This window comes from Osmerus eperlanus, chromosome 18 (assembly GCF_963692335.1).
Source record: "Osmerus eperlanus chromosome 18, fOsmEpe2.1, whole genome shotgun sequence".
NCBI classification, from domain to species: Eukaryota; Metazoa; Chordata; class Actinopteri; order Osmeriformes; family Osmeridae; genus Osmerus; species Osmerus eperlanus.
In genome coordinates, this window is record NC_085035.1 from 2,018,433 (window position 1) to 2,037,039 (window position 18,607).

An 18,607-nucleotide genomic window follows, 5' to 3' on the forward strand; every position below is an offset into this window, starting at 1 on the left:
GTGTGTGTGTGTAGTGTGACAGCCTCTCTCACCTGCAGTGTGTGTGTGTAGCGTGACAGCCTCTCTCACCTGCAGTGTGTGTGTGTAGCGTGACAGCCTCTCTCTCCTGCAGTGTGTGTAGTAGCGTGACAGCCTCTCTCACCTGCAGTGTGTGTGTGTAGCGTGACAGCCTCTCTCACCTGCAGTGTGTGTGTGTGTAGCGTGACAGCCTCTCTCACCTGCAGTGTGTGTGTGTAGCGTGACAGCCTCTCTCACCTGCAGTGTGTGTGTGTAGCGTGACAGCCTCTCTCACCTGCAGTGTGTGTGTGTAGCGTGACAGCCTCTCTCACCTGCAGTGTGTGTGTGTGTAGCGTGACAGCCTCTCTCACCTGCAGTGTGTGTGTGTAGCGTGACAGCCTCTCTCACCTGCAGTGTGTGTGTGTAGCGTGACAGCCTCTCTCACCTGCAGTGTGTGTGTGTAGCGTGACAGCCTCTCTCACCTGCAGTGTGTGTGTGTAGCGTGACAGCCTCTCTCACCTGCAGTGTGTGTGTGTAGCGTGACAGCCTCTCTCACCTGCAGTGTGTGTGTGTGTAGCGTGACAGCCTCTCTCACCTGCAGTGTGTGTGTGTGTGTGTAGCGTGACAGCCTCTCTCACCTGCAGTGTGTGTGTGTGTAGCGTGACAGCCTCTCTCACCTGCAGTGTGTGTGTGTGTAGCGTGACAGCCTCTCTCACCTGCAGTGTGTGTGTGTGTAGCGTGACAGCCTCTCTCACCTGCAGTGTGTGTGTGTAGCGTGACAGCCTCTCTCACCTGCAGTGTGTGTGTGTAGCGTGACAGCCTCTCTCACCTGCAGTGTGTGTGTGTAGCGTGACAGCCTCTCTCACCTGCAGTGTGTGTGTGTAGCGTGACAGCCTCTCTCTCCTGCAGTGTGTGTAGTAGCGTGACAGCCTCTCTCACCTGCAGTGTGTGTGTGTAGCATGACAGCCTCTCTCACCTGCAGTGTGTGTGTGTGTAGCGTGACAGCCTCTCTCACCTGCAGTGTGTGTGTGTAGCGTGACAGCCTCTCTCACCTGCAGTGTGTGTGTGTAGCGTGACAGCCTCTCTCACCTGCAGTGTGTGTGTGTGTAGCGTGACAGCCTCTCTCACCTGCAGTGTGTGTGTGTAGCGTGACAGCCTCTCTCACCTGCAGTGTGTGTGTGTGTAGCGTGACAGCCTCTCTCACCTGCAGTGTGTGTGTGTAGCGTGACAGCCTCTCTCACCTGCAGTGTGTGTGTGTAGCGTGACAGCCTCTCTCACCTGCAGTGTGTGTGTGTAGCGTGACAGCCTCTCTCACCTGCAGTGTGTGTGTGTAGCGTGACAGCCTCTCTCACCTGCAGTGTGTGTGTGTAGCGTGACAGCCTCTCTCACCTGCAGTGTGTGTGTGTAGCGTGACAGCCTCTCTCACCTGCAGGTAAAGAGTGATGGTCAGGAGCCCCAAGGTGCCAGCCATGCAGAGTAATCCTCTAAAGAGAAGTAGCTTCTTCCCTGTGCTCTCGATCACCATCACCTGCAGCAGGTACAGGCAACAAACAGGATTAGCAGTCTGAGCACTGCTGTGCACTACACTGACATACCACACGGGGGCGCTGTGGTCCCACGATAACCAGTGAGTTGTACTTGGCCAGTGTGTCTATGACTATGTTTGTTTGCCGATGCGTCCGGGACACTGCGGGAAGAAACAAGAGAAAGCCTACAGAAGCGTATAATTTTTCGGGGACGATTTGAACCTGCGACCCCTCAATCTGCAGGTCAGATCCTCTAACCACTAAGCTATAACTTGTTTGCGAATTATTGGTCTCCCATGGTGAACACTGTCCAATGGTTGTCCAGAACTGCAGTGCTGAACCGTAGGACGGCAGGGTGGGGGGTGGAGAGAGATGTTGCGTCCGAGTTTTGCCGTGACTCACACAAGCCACGGAGACGGAGATCTCGCACAGCCCCGTTCCCAAGGCGACGTGGCGCAGCTGGTGGGCGGGGATACCTGCCTCTCGGAACACATCAAAGGAGTACAGGTACACCTGGAGAGGAGAACCACACACACAGGGATGATAACAACGTCTTAATCAAGCAGACGCTTTTCAAGATGGAATTTGAACCTGCGACCCCCTCGATCCGCGGTCAAAAACCTCTAACCACTAAGCACTTCTTCGCGACTGACACGGAACTGATGTGGGCGCTGGGCGCGGCTCACAGCGTTGATGCCACACAGCTGCAGGGCGGAGAAGGTGACGAGGACCGTGGCGAGCTGCCACCGCAGGCTGCGCTCCAGGAGCAGCTGCAGCACGGTGTGCGTGCGGACCCCCTGCTGGGCGGCGTGTTCCTGCAGCATCTCCTCCACCTCCCCGCCATGGTCCCTGCTGCTGCCCCACAGCCTGCGGAGGGCTACACACACACACACACACACACACACACACACGTAGACACACAGATACAGACACCAACACACACATGAAAACACAGGCAGACAAGAACAAGTCCAATCACGTCCGTGACTCCAGCACCGTCCCGTGTCACAGCTTTGAAGCTTGCCTTTCTCACAGCCCTGCCGGTCGCCCCTGTCCAGCAGCAGGTAGCGGGGAGACTCTGGAAGGAGGGGCAGGGAGAGGAGCTGGAGCGTTGCCGTGGCACCGCAGAACGCCAGGAGCCAAGGCCAGCCTGTCTCTGTCCCCAACAGCTCACTGCCAGGACAAGTTCAAGTCTTTTATTGTCAGATGCACAGAACAACACAGGGTCAGACTGGGCACTGAAATTCTTAGGACAAGATAATGCAAAGCAACCTGGCATAACATAACATTTAAGTACACAGAACAGGACAGCCACAGAGCCAGGGAGGTATGTGTCACACCTGCTTTTAGGAAAACTGCAAATCTGCCCCCTCGCAGACACTTTTTTATTTATTTATGAAAATTATATTTAACGGCAGCATCCTCAGTTGTTAATAAATCTGTCCACATTTGAAAACAAACTGACACCCCTGAACAGAAGACTCTGTTTCACAGATGGCCTCCAAATCACCGGATAGCCACCTTACGGCTAACCCCTCAGTTGACCTCTGACCCCCAGCTCACCTGAGTCCCAGGAGCTGACCACAGAACTTCCCCAGGGAGATAAAGGTTGCGACAGACACGCCCACCATGCCCCGCAGCCTCTTGGGAGCGCACTCCACCAGGTACATGGTGTGAACACTGAGACTGACACCTGCACAACACACACACATACAACACACACACACACAGACAACACACACACGCATATGGGGAACATTCATTTCCAGGAAGTTAAATGTAGTAGCATGGTTCATTTCCACTAGCACTAATATAACATACTGTTGTAGTATAGAACAGGGGGCATGGTAATTGAGGATTGAGTTTAAATAGATTTTTTTTTAAAGCAAGTGTTTTATTGGAGTTGAATACATCCTACAATTTTGCTCCCCCTCTATATTATCTTATTTATTTCGATTAGGTCGCAGGCCTGTGCTCATGTCCTACATATCGGCGATGCAGTTTCTTAACTTGACTCGGGGCGGTTACCTGCATTTACGCCATACAGGAATCGTCCCACAAGGATCATCTCAAACGACATGGCCGTTTTGCTGAGCAGCATCAGCACAGCGGCGCTAATGGCCACAAAGTTGTTCAAGAACAGGCATCTCTTCCTGAGGGGAAGACACAAAGAGCAATGCTGATTTACAGGAGGCTAATTTAACAATGGGCATAAACGTTTAGCTGCAGACATTAGGGACACGTTCCCAATTAGCGGCAGTGCGGGGGTAGTGATTCCATGTTGGATGATAAAAAAAAAACATTGAAAGTAATTTGTCGTAACACAATGAACCCACTTTCCTTTTACGCTGGAAAGTGTCGGAACTGTTATGGTCTTTACCTTCCGTATGCTGCCGTTAGCTTTCCAGCACACAGAGTCCCCAGGAGACCCCCGATGCAGAACACGGAGACGAGGAAAGACCAGATGAGGTTGATCTCCTGGGGTCCCAGGGAGAGACCGTACCGCTGCTCACAGGTTGCGTTCACCAGATCCTTAACCCTTGTGTTATCTTCGGGTCGTTCTGACCCATCAGTCATTGTGACCCACCGTCGTATTGCGACAACTTTACCGCATACAAAAACAAAGTGAAGCATTTTCTTTTAACCGTTGGGCTGTCTCAGACCCCCACATTGCAAAGGTTAAAAGAAAATTATTTTATATGTTTTTGTATTGGGTACAATTGGGTAAACACAACGATGGTTCGTTATGAACCTTTGGGTCATGTGACCCGAAGGCAGCACAAGGGTTAATGAACTACGCGGCCGCACTGTCATTCAATAGTTTCACTTCTGCAGTTCATTTGACATTTTAAGTCATAGTTTTAATCTTTTTGGCGCTCCTTCGCTTTGACAAAGCCATTAAGAGTGGAGTAGGCTATTGGAATGTTGTTTTTTTTATTCACAATTTATAAAATGTATTATGGAGCATTTAACTTACAGAGGAGGGTGAAGTCATAACGGAAATTTGAAACCCATACTGGAACGTCCCACCAATCCCGGTGACAAAAATCGCAACAATAAGAAGAGGGCTCTCGCTCTGTGCAACGAACATGGGAAATATATTTTTTTTTAAACAGCACTGTGTAAACCATCACATCTAGCATACTAGCAAAGCTTGAACATTGATTCGTCACAGTATTTTTCACAAAACACCAAAAATCACCTCTTACCAGGAGTGTCAAGGCATGTGACATAGCTCTTCTCTCGCTACTAGGTGATGTGCCAGACGCAATGTATCACGAAATGTTATACTGTGTGAGGTGAAGTATAACTGCAGTCAGAAATAATTAACTTTGAAAACAGAAGCACAAAAATAAGTATAATTACAGTAAGCTATTTGCTGCCTTACAAAGAGACTTTATAACGTTTGAACACTAATTCCAAATAAGGAAATATAGCTTTCTAGATTAGAATAATTGATGTGAAACCATTTTTAGAAATGACAAGACAACCCTAGAAATCTGAAAAACTATTTCACAAATTAATTTATTTCTGACATCTACATAGAGCAGTTACAGTTACTTTTATCATCACATGGATACTATAGTAGATCCAATCATCTTTGATTTACAGATAATACTTGTCACACAACCTAAACCAAATGTTTAAAAATATTTCCACCAAGGCCCTTAAAGTCCTGAGTCTCTCTCAGTTTCTTTCTCCTTCTCTCCTTCTCTCTCCCCATTTCCTTCTCCATCTCTCCATCTCTCTCTCCTTCCCTCGTGATCCATCCAATCTCTCCTCCTCCTCCCTCTCCTCGTCTGGCGGCCTAGAGCAGGACATAGCGTGTGATCCCTCCTCCCCTGAGTTCGCGGAGCCGCTGGCAGTGACGAAGCATGTTGAGGATGCCCTGGAAACGCTTGTCCACCTTCAGCTGAGTGAATTCCTTAATGTCGGCCTCCACCACGAAATGCTGACCTTTCGGAGAGAAACGCGTGTGAGTCAGCGAGACACCGTCTTTTGATGCAAGAGCCGTGACACTGTGTCCGACAGGTGAATGATTCAACCTTTGCTAGGGCAAAGGTTCAGTTAAGTATTACTACCGTCACGCAACCCATGCATACAAAGCAGGTTGCATCTCCTGTTACAGACCACATCCTCAGTGAGTGTAATGTACTGTACTGTACCTGAAAATGTACAGAAACTTCCAACCCCTTTGGACCTCTTCACATTTGATACATTTACATTTAGTCATTTAGCAGACGCTCTTATCCAGAGCGACTTACAGTAAGTACAGGGACATTCCCCCAAGGCAAGTAGGGTGAAGTGCCTTGCCCAAGGACACAACGTCATTTTGCAGGGCCGGGAATCGAACCGGCAACCTTCTGATTACTAGCCCGATTCCCTCAGCCACCTGACCCCACCTTATACCTTTAGTGTCCTTGGTCTCCTCATCCTTAAAGCGCTGGTGGAGCTTGCGTGTGGCGTTGTTCATAGTCTTCTGCTGGAGGATCTTGTATTTCCCTGTCACCGCTGAGTTAAGGCTCTGCACGGCGGCGTTCAGCTGGTCAAACGACATGCGGCCTTTCATGTACCTGGAGGGGCACAGTGTGGACGTGTGGCATGGAGGAAAACTGAACTGAATCCCACAAGGCCATCTAGACTAGTGTTTCTCACATGGGGGTACACGTAACCCTAGGGGTAGGTAAGAGAAAGTGGAAAATATGAAAGTGCATCATGAAAATGTGGGTGTAAATATGTTTTTATACAATATAAGTATACTGGTATAGGGGGTACTTGGATTCGGAAATCAGGAAATGGGGGTTCTAAAGCCCAAAAAGATTGAGAACCACTGGTCTAGACGGTGTTAGCCGTGAGTAGTCTTTGCTAATGTGAAGTTTGAGGATATATTCAGTGTACATAATGCGTGTTTGGGGATGTCGATGAGAGGGACTCACTGAGGGATGTTCTCAAATTCTGTTATCGTGATGAACGGCATCTCTCTGATGTGGTTTTTGGAGGTCTTCCTGGGGTTCTCCGGCTGAGAGGGGGGGGTGTCCACGGGTCCAGTCTGACACAAGGCAGGCGCTTCTCCACTGAGACACGACGCAAAAGACGAAACACAGGAGAGGAACTAAGTCCTCCAGTCGCTGTTGGCCTCTTCAACAAGGCCAAGGGTTCACACTGACTTTAATGACTTTAAACACATTGCAATTTTCACTATATTACACAATTTGGATCTTTTGTACTATTTGTATTTTTTGTAATATTTAGTATTTTTATATTATATTGTAAATTATGGCTACTTTATAGTTTTTTCTATATTTTAATTCTAAATAGCTTTAGTATTTGCTGGACTATGTACCTTTAGTATAGTTAGACCACATATTTAAGTTTTTAAGATTCCTATATGTTTAATGTATGCACCTTCCAATCCTGCCACAGTAAATTCCTTGTCTGTGCAAACTTTCATGGCCTTTATGATTCTGTAGTTGGAACACTGACACAGTTTGCACATGTTCAGGAACACACTATCGCTGTCACTAACAAAACATGTATGGCCACTTCATCACAAAAACATATACTCTACATTCATTCAAATGCATTTATCCAAGCAACGTTTAAAGAGTGCATAAAGTATATAGTATGTGGTGTAGTGTGTATAATACCTAGCGTGCTTACATGACTAGTGGCTGTCCCTTCCTAGGCATGTGTGTGGGCATGTTATCCTTCAGATGTTTCCCATTCCTCACGTCCTCTTTGAAGAACTCCTCAAGCTCCTGTGAAATGTCAATCATTACCGGCATCAGAAGACATTTAATGAACTGAAATACTTGGGATAGATGGATCACACAAAAACTCAGTGTGATGAAAGCCATACCTTTAGATGCGTCAGGAGGTCTCTTTGGCGACCAATACATTTCTCAAACTGATCAAGGAGGCCATCTGTTGCCACGATTCCTTGCCCAATTTTCCTAAGAATAGGACCCTTCTCCACATCTTTCGCTTAATATTCAAAGAAAACGAAATACACGTTATATGACGTAATATAGAAAAGTGCAAAGCGGATACATGTCCGTTTTACATCATCAAACAAGGCATGCTTCCATCAGTATCAGTAAAAAAGCCAGTATACCAATTATTCTCAGTTCCAAGACCCGTCGTATGGCTACAATCCTGTCGTTTATATGCTGGGTTACGGCTTCTAGCTCGCAATGACTCATTGTCCCTGAAAGAAAAAACATGAATGGATTTACTTTGAGCACCCGAGTAGCCGTCAGAAGTCGTCTTCGTTTGTGCTTTTGTGACTCCGTGGACAGTTTTAGCCACTTTGTATAACTTATCACCAGATTTAGCAACACGATCAAAACACCGGTGAAGACATCAAATGACGCCATCAAAATATTAGGAAAATTAAAAGCGACCTCTCTCCTCCTCACTCTTATTCCCTTGCTCAACATAAGATACACTAGACTATTCACATATTTAGATAACTTGTCTAGTAGTATTTAACTACCCACTACAAATGGCAGTAGTTGAATCATGTAGCGTTAACCAGTTTAGTACTGTACTGTAGCCTAGCTAGTGCTGGCTGGCTAGTACTACAGTACTACAAAAGCAGTATTCACCCAACGTTTGTGACAGAATGCACATAGAAATGGCTACCTTTGCAGGTGGCGAAACAACTGAAGCGTGTGAAAGTGAAAAATTGTGTAACCCAGTTTACTTACGTACGGTGTTGTTACCGTCCGTCCTTTTTCGCTCCGCGCCAACGTTCAAATCCTCCGGTCAATCAAACGAGTTACCGCTTCCTGTCATGCGCAAAAAGTACGGGCAAGCGGCTATGTGGCTATGCCATAATGCTATTGGAAGTCTTGTACATAGCTGAGCTTGGTAGCTGAGCTTGCTAGGTAATCACAACGACAGCTTCAGCGATATAAAGTTATTTCGATTTGGTTTGTTGTTGAAAAAGACTACCTTGACGCGAAAATATTTTTTTATCGATTTATTTAATCTAACAAAACACCCGTCCCAGCAAACGAAGTATTTCCCTGAAACTCCACAGGTAGCTATTGTTAGGTTAGCTAGCTTACCCACAAGTTTAGCTACTACCCGCTAGCGCTGTCTGAGTTGGTCTCGCTTTCGGTATAAAACAGGGGGTCAAGTTTGGAAAGAGAAAACAACAAGGTACGTTGATTAAAACAATGTTGATTAAAACAGATACGTGTTTCGTGTACCAGGTAAAGTAGTTCTAGCTTGCCCAGTGCTACTGTCGTATAACTAGACAACACTGAGTTACATTAATAGTAAATACCCACAAACTCATCAGCTAACTTAGCTAAAACGCCGACTGTAAATGAAGCTGTCAGCCAAGTTGTTTTAAGCATTTTCTCCCTGTTGCTTCAGAAAATAGAATGAAACTGTACAGTCTGAGTGTGCTATACAAGGGGACCACCAAGTCCAACTTGCTTAAGGCTGCTTATGACCTGTCATCCTTCAGCTTTTTCCAGCGGTCCAGGTGAGTCTTTAAGTCGTGTCTCCTCACCAAATTAATTTAATTAGTTGTAGTTGACAAATTGCTCCAAGTATCGTATTTTGTTATCGGTAGCATATGGCATTTTGCGATCATATTCTGGTCTTTTGACTGATGGATAATTTATCCGACACAGTCGAGACAATATCCTGATCCAGCACATTCTTTTTCTTTGTATGTCTCAAGTGTTCAGGAATTCATGACATTCACCAGTGCACTGATAGTGGAACGGTCTTCAGTTGGCAGTAGAGCTTCGGTCAAAGAACAAGGTTGGTGAATTTGACTGTCGAAAACACGCAATGTGTTTTGCAGCAGGCAAACTCAAAGCGGCAATCGAACCCAGGACCTTGCTGAGAAGCCGCCTAGTCTAAACGTCCGTGTGTGTGTGTGTGTTCTCTCAGAGTACCTGTGTCATGTTTATGTGCGGAACGACAACCTTGGAGCTGTGGTGATTGCGGATGGGGAGTACCCCTCGAGAGTCTGTTTTACCCTACTAGATAAGGTAAGACGTGACGTTTTCACTTCTCAACAGCTAAACAACTGAAGGGGCTCTAATCAGAGGCTTGGCTAACAACCAAAGGTGTTATGTCATGGTCATGTGATTTGGCATTACTGTAGCATAGAACTTCTTACAGGTCTTTATAAGAAAGCCATTGGGAAGCACAACGTTTATTTACAGATAAACATGTTCTATATATAGCGTAAATCTATCTCAGAATGTTGACAAAGCATGGGCGAGGATTTACAGAGAAGATCGTTAAGGGATTATAATTGTGCATCGCTGTGTGACCAGTGCTGTAGACTCCTCCTCTCCAAGTCCTGTAATGCTCTGATCTCTTCTCTCCCAGGTCTTAGAGGAGTTCTCCAGGCAGGTGGGCAGTATTGACTGGCCTTCTGGATCTCCTGACACCATCCAATACACAGCCCTAGACGGCTATCTGGCCAAGTACCAGGTCTACCATGTCTCTTATACAAAACAGACTAGTTGCTGCATGTGCTTCCATTATATCTAACTCCATCTGTATTAATATTTACTTTTCTATATATACTCAAGAGTTCAAAACAACGTATTTGTACGTGAACAAGCTCCCTGCGGTTGTGTCTTTATAGAATCCCAGAGAAGCGGATGCCATGAGCAAAGTGCAAGCTGAACTGGACGAAACCAAAATAATTCTGGTTGGTTTGCTTTGCCGTACGTAAACAGTGTGGTTCCCGGGCCTGGTGGTGTGTTTGGTCGGCTGACAGCCCCCTCTCTCTCTCTCTCTCTCTCTCTCTCTCTCTCTCTCTCTCTCTCTCTCTCTCTCTCTCTCTCTCTCTCTCTCTCTCTCTCTCGCTCTCGCTCTCGCTCTCGCTCTCGCTCTCGCTCTCGCTCTCGCTCTCGCTCTCGCTCTCGCTCTCTCTCGCTCTCTCTCTCGCTCTCTCTCTCTCTTCAGCACAACACTATGGAGTCTCTGTTGGAGAGAGGGGAGAAGCTGGATGATCTGGTGCAAAAGTCAGAACACCTGGGCAACCAGTCCAAAGCCTTCTACAAGACCGTAAGCACAAGATCCCTTTCAGATTACATTTCTTCATTACGATCTCCAGGTGTGAATATGTAACCGTACCATCATGCAGACCATTTTTAGTTCTTAGTTTTCTGTGTAGATGTAGGTTGAACCTCTATTGTCGATCCATTTGGCAACTGTGAAGCCCTTTGTGACATTGATTGTAAAGAGTTACAGAAAGATTATTTGGATCAATTCGAACAAGGTGCGAAGTCTGACATCCTCTCTCTCTGTGTGTGTGTGTGTGTCCCAGGCACGGAAACAGAACTCTTGCTGCGAAGTCATGTAGAGCTGCTGGACGTATCTGAACCTCCTGGACCCTCCCTCCTGTCTCACTACTCTCTCCCTCCCTGGTCTCCCTCCCTGGTCTCACTGAACATGCCTCGAGTCAGCAGGCCTGTGCGAGGGACAGAGGGTCAATCTCAATGTTGGTTTCTGGTAGCTGTATGTCCTCGTGTGAAAGTGAGGGTTCAAACTCTAGACTGATGGCTTTCACCTTCCTCTCTGTGTCTCTCTGGTTTGAACTCCCTGTTTTTGAACACACTCCAATGTCCTGTGCTTTGATTGGCTGTCTCGTTGAGCAGCGGGTGTGTGCGCGGTTGTCAGACCTGCGAGTTGATAGCCTGCGTATGTCAAAGCTCTCGGTGAGGGATCTTACCGCAAAGATTACCTGTACCTATACTGTGTGTACCTGTCTAATGGCGATGAGATGTGATGGTGGTTTGTTCAGTATTGCATTTGGGATTCAATTAAGCGCTGTTCATTGAAAATTGTGGGATGATCAGTTGTGTAACCAGTTTGTACAACAAGATGAATGTGACTTGATTGCGAGGTGCATCAAGCTGCTACTGGCTGAATTCTAGACATTCCTGATGTTGGAAAAGTACACGATTTAGAAACCAGTTGCCTTCTGCGTACATGCAGAATGACGTCTGAAGCCTTAAATGTGTGAGTGTTTTACATGATTTAAATCTGGGCCGTATTAAGTTAATACGTGTGAGAAATGGTTCAAACAAGGCAATGGACATTTCCCAAGACCTGAAATGTAAGATGAGTGTTTGGTTCTTTGATCACATATTTATTATGCAGACAGCAACTGTTGTGTACTAAATGGCAATGTTTCTTAAAGTAGTCTTTATATATCTGTATAAATGAGGGGTTACCTTGTTAAACTAATTGTTCTGGCAGGCTTATCTACCTATCTTTGTGCCTTCTTTGTTTCTTGTCACATTTTCTAAATCTACTTTAATATAGCCATAAACAACGGTGTCTTCACCAGAGTACAAACCATACATGGAGAAATGTTTGCTTTATCTTCTACTTCGTTTCGAATGTTCTGAGTCCTCTCACCCATACATAGTATTACACGTGAAACAAATTAGAAATTGTCATTACGATTAAATAAATTATTCAAACGATACCATCATTTTGTTTTATTTTCTTCAAAAATCCAGAGATTCTCAAAGAATTGAGGCGAGATACATTGACAAATAGCTAATACACTTAAGAGCACGTACTATTTTATAGAGCACGTACTATTTTATACAAATGTGAACCATTTAGTATTAAATACAAAATCTGTAATAGCAGACTCACTCTCAACCAGAGCACAACTCTGAAAACAGCATTGGAAACTCCATCAGGACTGAGGCAGAGAGAATCTGGTCTGAGGCTTAGACAAAACCCACTACCAGGTATACCACAGAATCCTCAGTTACTCAAACATGCTGCGTTCACAGAGAAAGGCACTTCCAAACAAAACATTTCCAACTCAACACAAGGCGACCCATCCGACAGGTGACAGCTTCCTGGTGTACCTTCAGCCTCTAGATGGACTGAAGGCTGTTGCGTCCTCGGTTAATGTCATTGTTGAGTTTATATTGAAAATTCCGTTATTGATGTACACTGAAGCCTAGTGTTTGCCGGTCTTGGCACCTCGACCAGCCCCTTTACTTGCCCCTCGACCAACCCCTTTACTGGCCCCTCCGGTGAAGCGGAAAGTCTTCAGGGGATTCTTGCCTCTGAGGTTCTTCTGCAGGTGAAGTGAAAAGGAAGGGCCGGGTTGGGTCATGGTTAATGTCACACCACACACATTTCATTTTTACATTCAACTTTCAGACCACACATCACTTCCAAGAAAAAAAAACTAAAAAAAAAACTATATAACATTTAGTCATTTAGCAGATGCTCTTATCCAGAGCGACTTACAGTAAGTACAGGGACATTCTCCCCGAGGCAAGTAGGTTTAAGTGCCTTGCCCAAGGACACAACGTCAGTTGGCACGGCCGGGAATCGAACTGGCAACCTTCGGATTACTAGCCCGATTCCCTCACCGCTCAGCCACCTGACTCCCCTATATAACATTCGTTCCCCCCTCAAATTATACTCACTTTAAAGGGAGTCTTTATGACACCTGCTGGTTTTGGTTTGTCGTTTCTCCTCTTTTTCCTCTTTCCCGAGAAAGAGTTGGCCACACCCCTCAGCATCGGTGGAACTGGGAGAGATCAACAACATTACTATAGCTGTTTCACGTGTGTCATTTATATTTTTAAGTCCTCCATTATGCTGAATATTTGGTTCTGTAGCTTTTACATGCATCAGTCATGTCTTACTGAGGTAATCTGGGACGTTCTTCAGATGGGGTTTTATTATAGCAGGGTGCAAATCTTTGTCATGTCTCAGCAACTGCAGGTCTCGGGGATTGTCCTCAAAGTACGTCTGAGAGGCGACAGAATCAGTGTCAGCAAAAATCATTATTTACAAAACATCTTCAATTAGGCTGGGGAAGGAAACAATCAACTTCAATTTGTACAATTTACAAGCTCTTACTATACAACTGCAGAAAGCATACAGCAAACAATGCGTTTACGTTGTTTTCAAACCCTGGGAATCTATAATAGCCATGCTCGTTTCTTTATACCCACCTTTAGTTTCTCTGAGTTGAGCAGTTCTTGTTTGATCTCCTTCAGTCTGGCCTCTCTCACTGCCTGCTTGGTTACAGACCGCATGGCATCCTAAGTGGACACACACACAGAAGGCTTGTTTGTAGAGTACAGTAGCTGAACACATCACTCAGGACAGCAAGATCATCCAAACACAGGTCTCAATCCGTAATCTGCTGGCACGTCTGTGTAGTTAATCCGTGACTTCACGTACCCGACACCTGTACCTGAAGCCCTCGATCTCCTCCATCTTGAATCCAAAAGGCTTCACCGCGGATTCAGCGTTGTCTGACAAGAGAAGATCCAGTCAGCCTATCAGCTGGAACAGCTGAGACCACCAACACATTCCTACCTCTCCAATTTGTTTCCAGCTAAAGAAACCTGTGTGTGTGTGTGTACCTCCAGTGAGGGCGTCCTCCACCTCCTTCAGGAGCGCCAGCTGTGTGTGAGTGACGAATGTGAGCGCTGAGCCGAGGTTGTCTGCTCTGGCCGTTCTGTGAGAGGACACACACCAGGGCAAAGTCATTTACTTTATAAAGACATAAGGAGTCATTTCAATAAGAACTCAAATCTGCACACAAAACATTATTTTTCTCAGCCAAGATAAAAATATTTTGACTGGATTAGAGTAGCCCTAGAAATGATTTCATCACATCACTTGAAATTTTAGTAGCCTTCGTTTATATTTCAGAGTGCAGAATAATTTACCGTCCCACTCGATGTATGTAGGATTCTACTGAATCGGGGAAGTCGAAGTTGATGACGTTAGCGACGTTTTGGAAGTCGACTCCTCTGGAGACCCCATACTCCTTGTCCTTGACTCTGCAAACAGCGACATCCAGAGGTTAACAAGCAGTCCACTCCAGACGCAAAGAGTTGCTACCTCCTGTTCTTTTAGGGGCGCGAAACCCCTCCTCAACTGAGACCACACACTAATCCAATCATGCTCAAACAAAACATTTCATGTACAGGACCTTAGGTAACTAAATTACACACTATTCACTGACTTCTCATTTACATTTAGTCATTTAGCAGATGCTCTTATCCAGAGCGACTTACAGTAAGTACAGGGACATTCCCCCGAGGCAAGTAGGGGGAATGTCTTTTTTTGCACAACCGTGAATCGAGCCGGCAACCTTCTGATTAGGAGCCCGATTCCCTAACCGCTCAACCATCTGACTCCTCTGACTTTTCCACCCTCATTTCCTGTCCAGGATGAATTCTCTCATACCTTCCTCCTTTCCCTGCGTTCTTCTTCTTCTTCTTTTTCTTCCCTTTCCCATCGGTGGTCTGTGGTGCTGCGGTGGGATCAGCCAATCCCTGCTCGTCCGTGGCTATGATGTAATCGTAGAAGCCCTGGTTGAACTGAGTGATGATGTGACACCTGGAGAGGAAGGATGGGGGGGGCGGAGAATCAGAGAAATGTCTTCTCTGATCTTTTAATATAATAAATATATATTTATTATATATATATATATATATATATAATAAATATATATTTATATATATATATAATAAATATATATTTATTATATATATATATATATATATATATTTTTTTTTTTTGTGGCTTCAACGAACAGAAACGGTTATAGATATGTAATTAGAGACAGTTATAGACATGCAGAAATGACTAGCAGGAATCAAACCCGGGCCGCTGCATTGCTGCCTCAGCACATGTGGTTTGCACTCCACCCGGTGACCCACTAGGAACTTTATCCGTCCAACCCTCCGTCCACCCCACCTAGCCTCCCTTTACCTGGACTGGACGGGCAGCTCAGAGTTGAGAACGCAGGCTGGTATGCTGAACTGTTCCAGGAACAGTTTGAGTCTGTAGCACCTGTCCACCGCTCCCACAAACACCAGGGTCTTCCCCTGCACCAGGTGCAGCTTCAGCAGGGTGTATATCAACAGGAACTTCTCCTCCTCCTCACACTGCACGCTGTACTGCTGCAGCTGGCTGCTGTCTGGGAGCTGGGAGCCCTGGAGCTTGAGGATCACCTGGAGGAGGGGGGGGGGGACACGGGTTAGGAGGGGAGGGGGCCAAACCAAGACAGACACGGGTTAGGAGGGGAGGGGGCCAAACCAAGACAGACACGGGTTAGGAGGGGAGGGGGCCAAACCAAGACAGACACGGGTTAGGAGGGTAGGGGGCCAAACCAAGACAGACACGGGTTAGGAGGGGAGGGGGCCAAACCAAGACAGACACGGGTTAGGAGGGGAGGGGGCCAAACCAAGACAGACACGGGTTAGGAGGGTAGGGGGCCAAACCAAGACAGACACGGGTTAGGAGGGTAGGGGGCCAAACCAAGACAGACACGGGTTAGGAGGGTAGGGGGCCAAACCAAGACAGACACGGGTTAGGAGGGTAGGGGGCCAAACCAAGACAGACACGGGTTAGGAGGGGAGGGGGCCAAACCAAGACAGACACGGGTTAGTTGGGGAGGGGGCCAAACCAAGACAGACACGGGTTAGGAGGGTAGGGGGCCAAACCAAGACAGACACGGGTTAGGAGGGGGCCAAACCAAGACAGACACGGGGGGTGCATGTTCGAGTTCCTCTTACTGGGTTATGCAACACCAGCTCCTTCAAGGCCTCGACATCCTCACTGAATGTGGCAGACATCAGGAATGACTGGTAGATCTTAGGCAGGTGACTGTGGAAGAGGACACAAAGTAGAGAGTATGTGTTACTCTCCCAGTCAGTATGACTGACTGGGTGATGACAGGAGTCAGATAGCTGAGCGGTTAGGGAATCGGCCTATTAATCAGAAGGTTGCCGGTTCGATTCCCCGGCAATGAAAAATGACGTGTCCTCTGGCAAGGCACTTCACCCTACTTGCCTCGGGGGGAATGTCCCTGTACTTCCTGTCAGTCGCTCTGGATAAGAGCGTCTGCTAAATGACTAGCAGCGTGGTTTGAGCATGCACGAGTGTCTGTATACACATCACATGTGTTCTTCTCACCATAGCAGGCTCTTAAGGTCGGCCTCGAAGCCGAAGGAGAACAGAAGGTCCGCCTCGTCTATGACCAGGGTCTCCAGGGACGAGTGCAGGACCAGGTTCTGGGCTTTTAGGTGGGCCAGGACACGAGACGGGGTCCCCACAATCACGTCAGGCTTCTCCATCAGAACAGGTCTGCCCACAACAACAGTCAGCATCAAGCACAAATTAGACGATTGAACCGTTTTGATAGCTGTGAGGACAAATATAATTAAGTAGTCTGAAAGAACCTGAGAATTACAAACAGTGAATCATGTCTACCATACCATAACCGTTGTTTCAAAAACTGTTGTAGGCAATACTGTGAATACAGTTTTATTGGAGGTGCCGTAACATCAGAATTTCCTTTCAAGCATAAATACAATTTGTTCTATCTGTGTGTCTATCACACAGGCTTTTAGATCTGCCCCCTGGTTGTTCCTGAAGACTGACCTCTGGGCTGACAGATCAGCCTTGCCGGAGACATCAGCCACGCGGACATCCCTGGCGCAAAAGGCCGTCAATTGACGAATCATAATCTGAACCTGCTGGCCTAGCTCTTTCGTTGGCACCAGGATTAGAGCCCTCACTGCCTGCTCGCGGACACTCTAAACACAAGAGCAACAACAAGTATTAGCGCAACCGTGTAAAATGTCCACGCTGAAATGTCAAGAACAAAGCATGCGTCTCTCCGGTGACTTTATCGAAATGTTTCACATGATGTCTTGTCGACAATGTCTCACCAGTTTAGAGGCAAGGATCCGCTGTATGACAGGAACGGCGTACGCAGCTGTTTTACCCGACCCAGTCCTGGCTCGAGCCAGAAGGTCCTTTCCTTCTAAAGCCAGAGGGATGGCTCTTTCCTGGATCAAGGTTGGTTGAGCCCAGCCCAAGTCTGCGAGCGCCTGAGTTAAAACATTACAAAAATGGCAATAAATGATACGACAACACATCATCCCTACTGTGGTTACATCCTTTTAGCTGAGCCTTGTGTTGTGTGTATATAACTAGCCAGTAACTTTTTGGCTAGCTAACAATCGAATGTAACCCATATAAACCAGCGAGTCATTGCAAATGTGTAGGGTTTAAATTGGCGTCGCTTGGTATTAATTTAGGCTTGTATCATTAAGTAGTAAATCACTTGCTTTAGTTAGCTAGCTGGCTGGCTAACCGTAGCTGGCGAGCTAACTAACGAGCTAAGCCTCATTTTAAAAGCCAGCCAATTACTCTGCCTCTTTCTCTTTCCGTAAGTTAATGTTTTTAGTTTCCATCTTTAAGTGGACAATTTAGCCACAATAACAGGGAACACATTTTACCTTTAAGAGGCGATCATCCAAACCCATTTCATGGAACTGCAACTTGTCAGCCATCTCCGCAGCTTTCACACGTGTTTCGGTCGCTTTAATTTGACGTAACAGCGACGTTGTGGATGCAGGAGACAATCGTGTCGATGGAATTTTAAAAGATATAACGACGATGCTTTGTTTTGATTTATTGATAAGAAACTGTGATAAATATGTAATTTAAAAATTGTATTTAATGTATTTATAATTATTTTGTGCACGCACAACCGATTTAGGAAGATAGGGGGCGTTCTACGGCATCCTACGGGACAAGGGGCCAGCTGAGACGGTCATATTTGGGGTTTCTAGTTTGTCGGCTGAATTAGGTTGATTAGCCTCTCTTGGCTGACTGCTGCAGTAGCGTACCGGGGGTGCGTCTCAAACGTTCACTTCTCCCGTCCTTCCTCCTCTCGATCACAACTGAATCAATCACAAAAAACGAAGATGCATTATTGAGGACATGCATGCATAAATCGAGTCAGCTAATTGGACGCACTTTACATACAATATTAAATACGTTATATTGGAGGGATTCCTAAAGCTACTGTTGCTTCCAAGTGTCATCGCAGGATCATGTGTGATCAGGTGTCATGTGTGAAATGGTATAGGCTGCCTTGTGACTTGGAAATAGGAATCACATGTGGAAGTGAAAATAGCGGTCGAATAAGTGTTCGGAAACTGGAAAATACATACAATTTCTATTTTATATACATTTGTCTTTCAAAATCGAAATAGTCTGCAATGCCTATACCGCGGCGTCCA

At 46.2% G+C, this 18,607-nt stretch overlaps 4 protein-coding genes across 5 annotated transcripts in view; 1 reads left to right on the forward strand and 3 right to left on the reverse strand.

Annotated features, from left to right (window-relative positions):
• Positions 1-4,614, reverse strand: part of slc2a11l (solute carrier family 2 member 11, like) — an 8,865-nt gene extending 4,251 nt beyond the window's left edge. Inside the window, exons 1-8 of the mRNA XM_062484810.1 lie at positions 4,497-4,614; positions 3,904-4,072; positions 3,552-3,676; positions 3,087-3,216; positions 2,548-2,696; positions 2,210-2,400; positions 1,926-2,036; positions 1,424-1,525 (exon numbers count right to left, since the gene is read on the reverse strand). Of these exons, the coding sequence (XP_062340794.1) occupies positions 1,424-1,525; positions 1,926-2,036; positions 2,210-2,400; positions 2,548-2,696; positions 3,087-3,216; positions 3,552-3,676; positions 3,904-4,072; positions 4,497-4,614 (1,095 nt within the window). The remainder of the gene's footprint in view (positions 1-1,423; positions 1,526-1,925; positions 2,037-2,209; positions 2,401-2,547; positions 2,697-3,086; positions 3,217-3,551; positions 3,677-3,903; positions 4,073-4,496) is intronic.
• Positions 4,615-5,028: 414 nt separating this feature from the next.
• ska1 (spindle and kinetochore associated complex subunit 1) lies at positions 5,029-8,382 on the reverse strand. 2 transcript variants are annotated; one of them, XM_062484023.1, is made up of 7 exons: positions 8,234-8,382; positions 7,639-7,731; positions 7,384-7,508; positions 7,185-7,282; positions 6,461-6,598; positions 5,934-6,097; positions 5,029-5,480 (listed from the first exon to the last, which is right to left on the reverse strand). In XM_062484023.1, the coding sequence occupies exons 2-7, from the start codon at positions 7,724-7,726 to the stop codon at positions 5,332-5,334; spliced, it is 762 nt and encodes a 253-aa protein (XP_062340007.1). In that variant the 5' UTR covers positions 7,727-7,731; positions 8,234-8,382; the 3' UTR covers positions 5,029-5,331. The 2 variants fall into 2 exon arrangements, with proteins under 2 accessions (XP_062340007.1, XP_062340006.1); XM_062484022.1 differs by lacking the exon at positions 8,234-8,382 and adding an exon at positions 8,132-8,178.
• Positions 8,341-12,000, forward strand: LOC134038569 (synaptobrevin homolog YKT6). Its single transcript, XM_062484024.1, has 8 exons — positions 8,341-8,690; positions 8,910-9,021; positions 9,223-9,305; positions 9,438-9,538; positions 9,885-9,989; positions 10,147-10,212; positions 10,470-10,571; positions 10,834-12,000. The coding sequence occupies exons 2-8, from the start codon at positions 8,918-8,920 to the stop codon at positions 10,867-10,869; spliced, it is 597 nt and encodes a 198-aa protein (XP_062340008.1). The 5' UTR covers positions 8,341-8,690; positions 8,910-8,917; the 3' UTR covers positions 10,870-12,000.
• ddx56 (DEAD (Asp-Glu-Ala-Asp) box helicase 56) lies at positions 11,127-17,968 on the reverse strand. The gene is made up of 14 exons (XM_062484021.1): positions 17,819-17,968; positions 17,246-17,407; positions 16,956-17,110; positions 16,488-16,658; positions 16,088-16,178; positions 15,282-15,523; positions 14,754-14,906; positions 14,231-14,344; positions 13,922-14,016; positions 13,737-13,810; positions 13,505-13,594; positions 13,193-13,298; positions 12,971-13,074; positions 11,127-12,612 (listed from the first exon to the last, which is right to left on the reverse strand). The coding sequence occupies exons 1-14, from the start codon at positions 17,870-17,872 to the stop codon at positions 12,493-12,495; spliced, it is 1,731 nt and encodes a 576-aa protein (XP_062340005.1). The 5' UTR covers positions 17,873-17,968; the 3' UTR covers positions 11,127-12,492.
• Between the last annotated feature and the right edge of the window lie 639 nt (positions 17,969-18,607).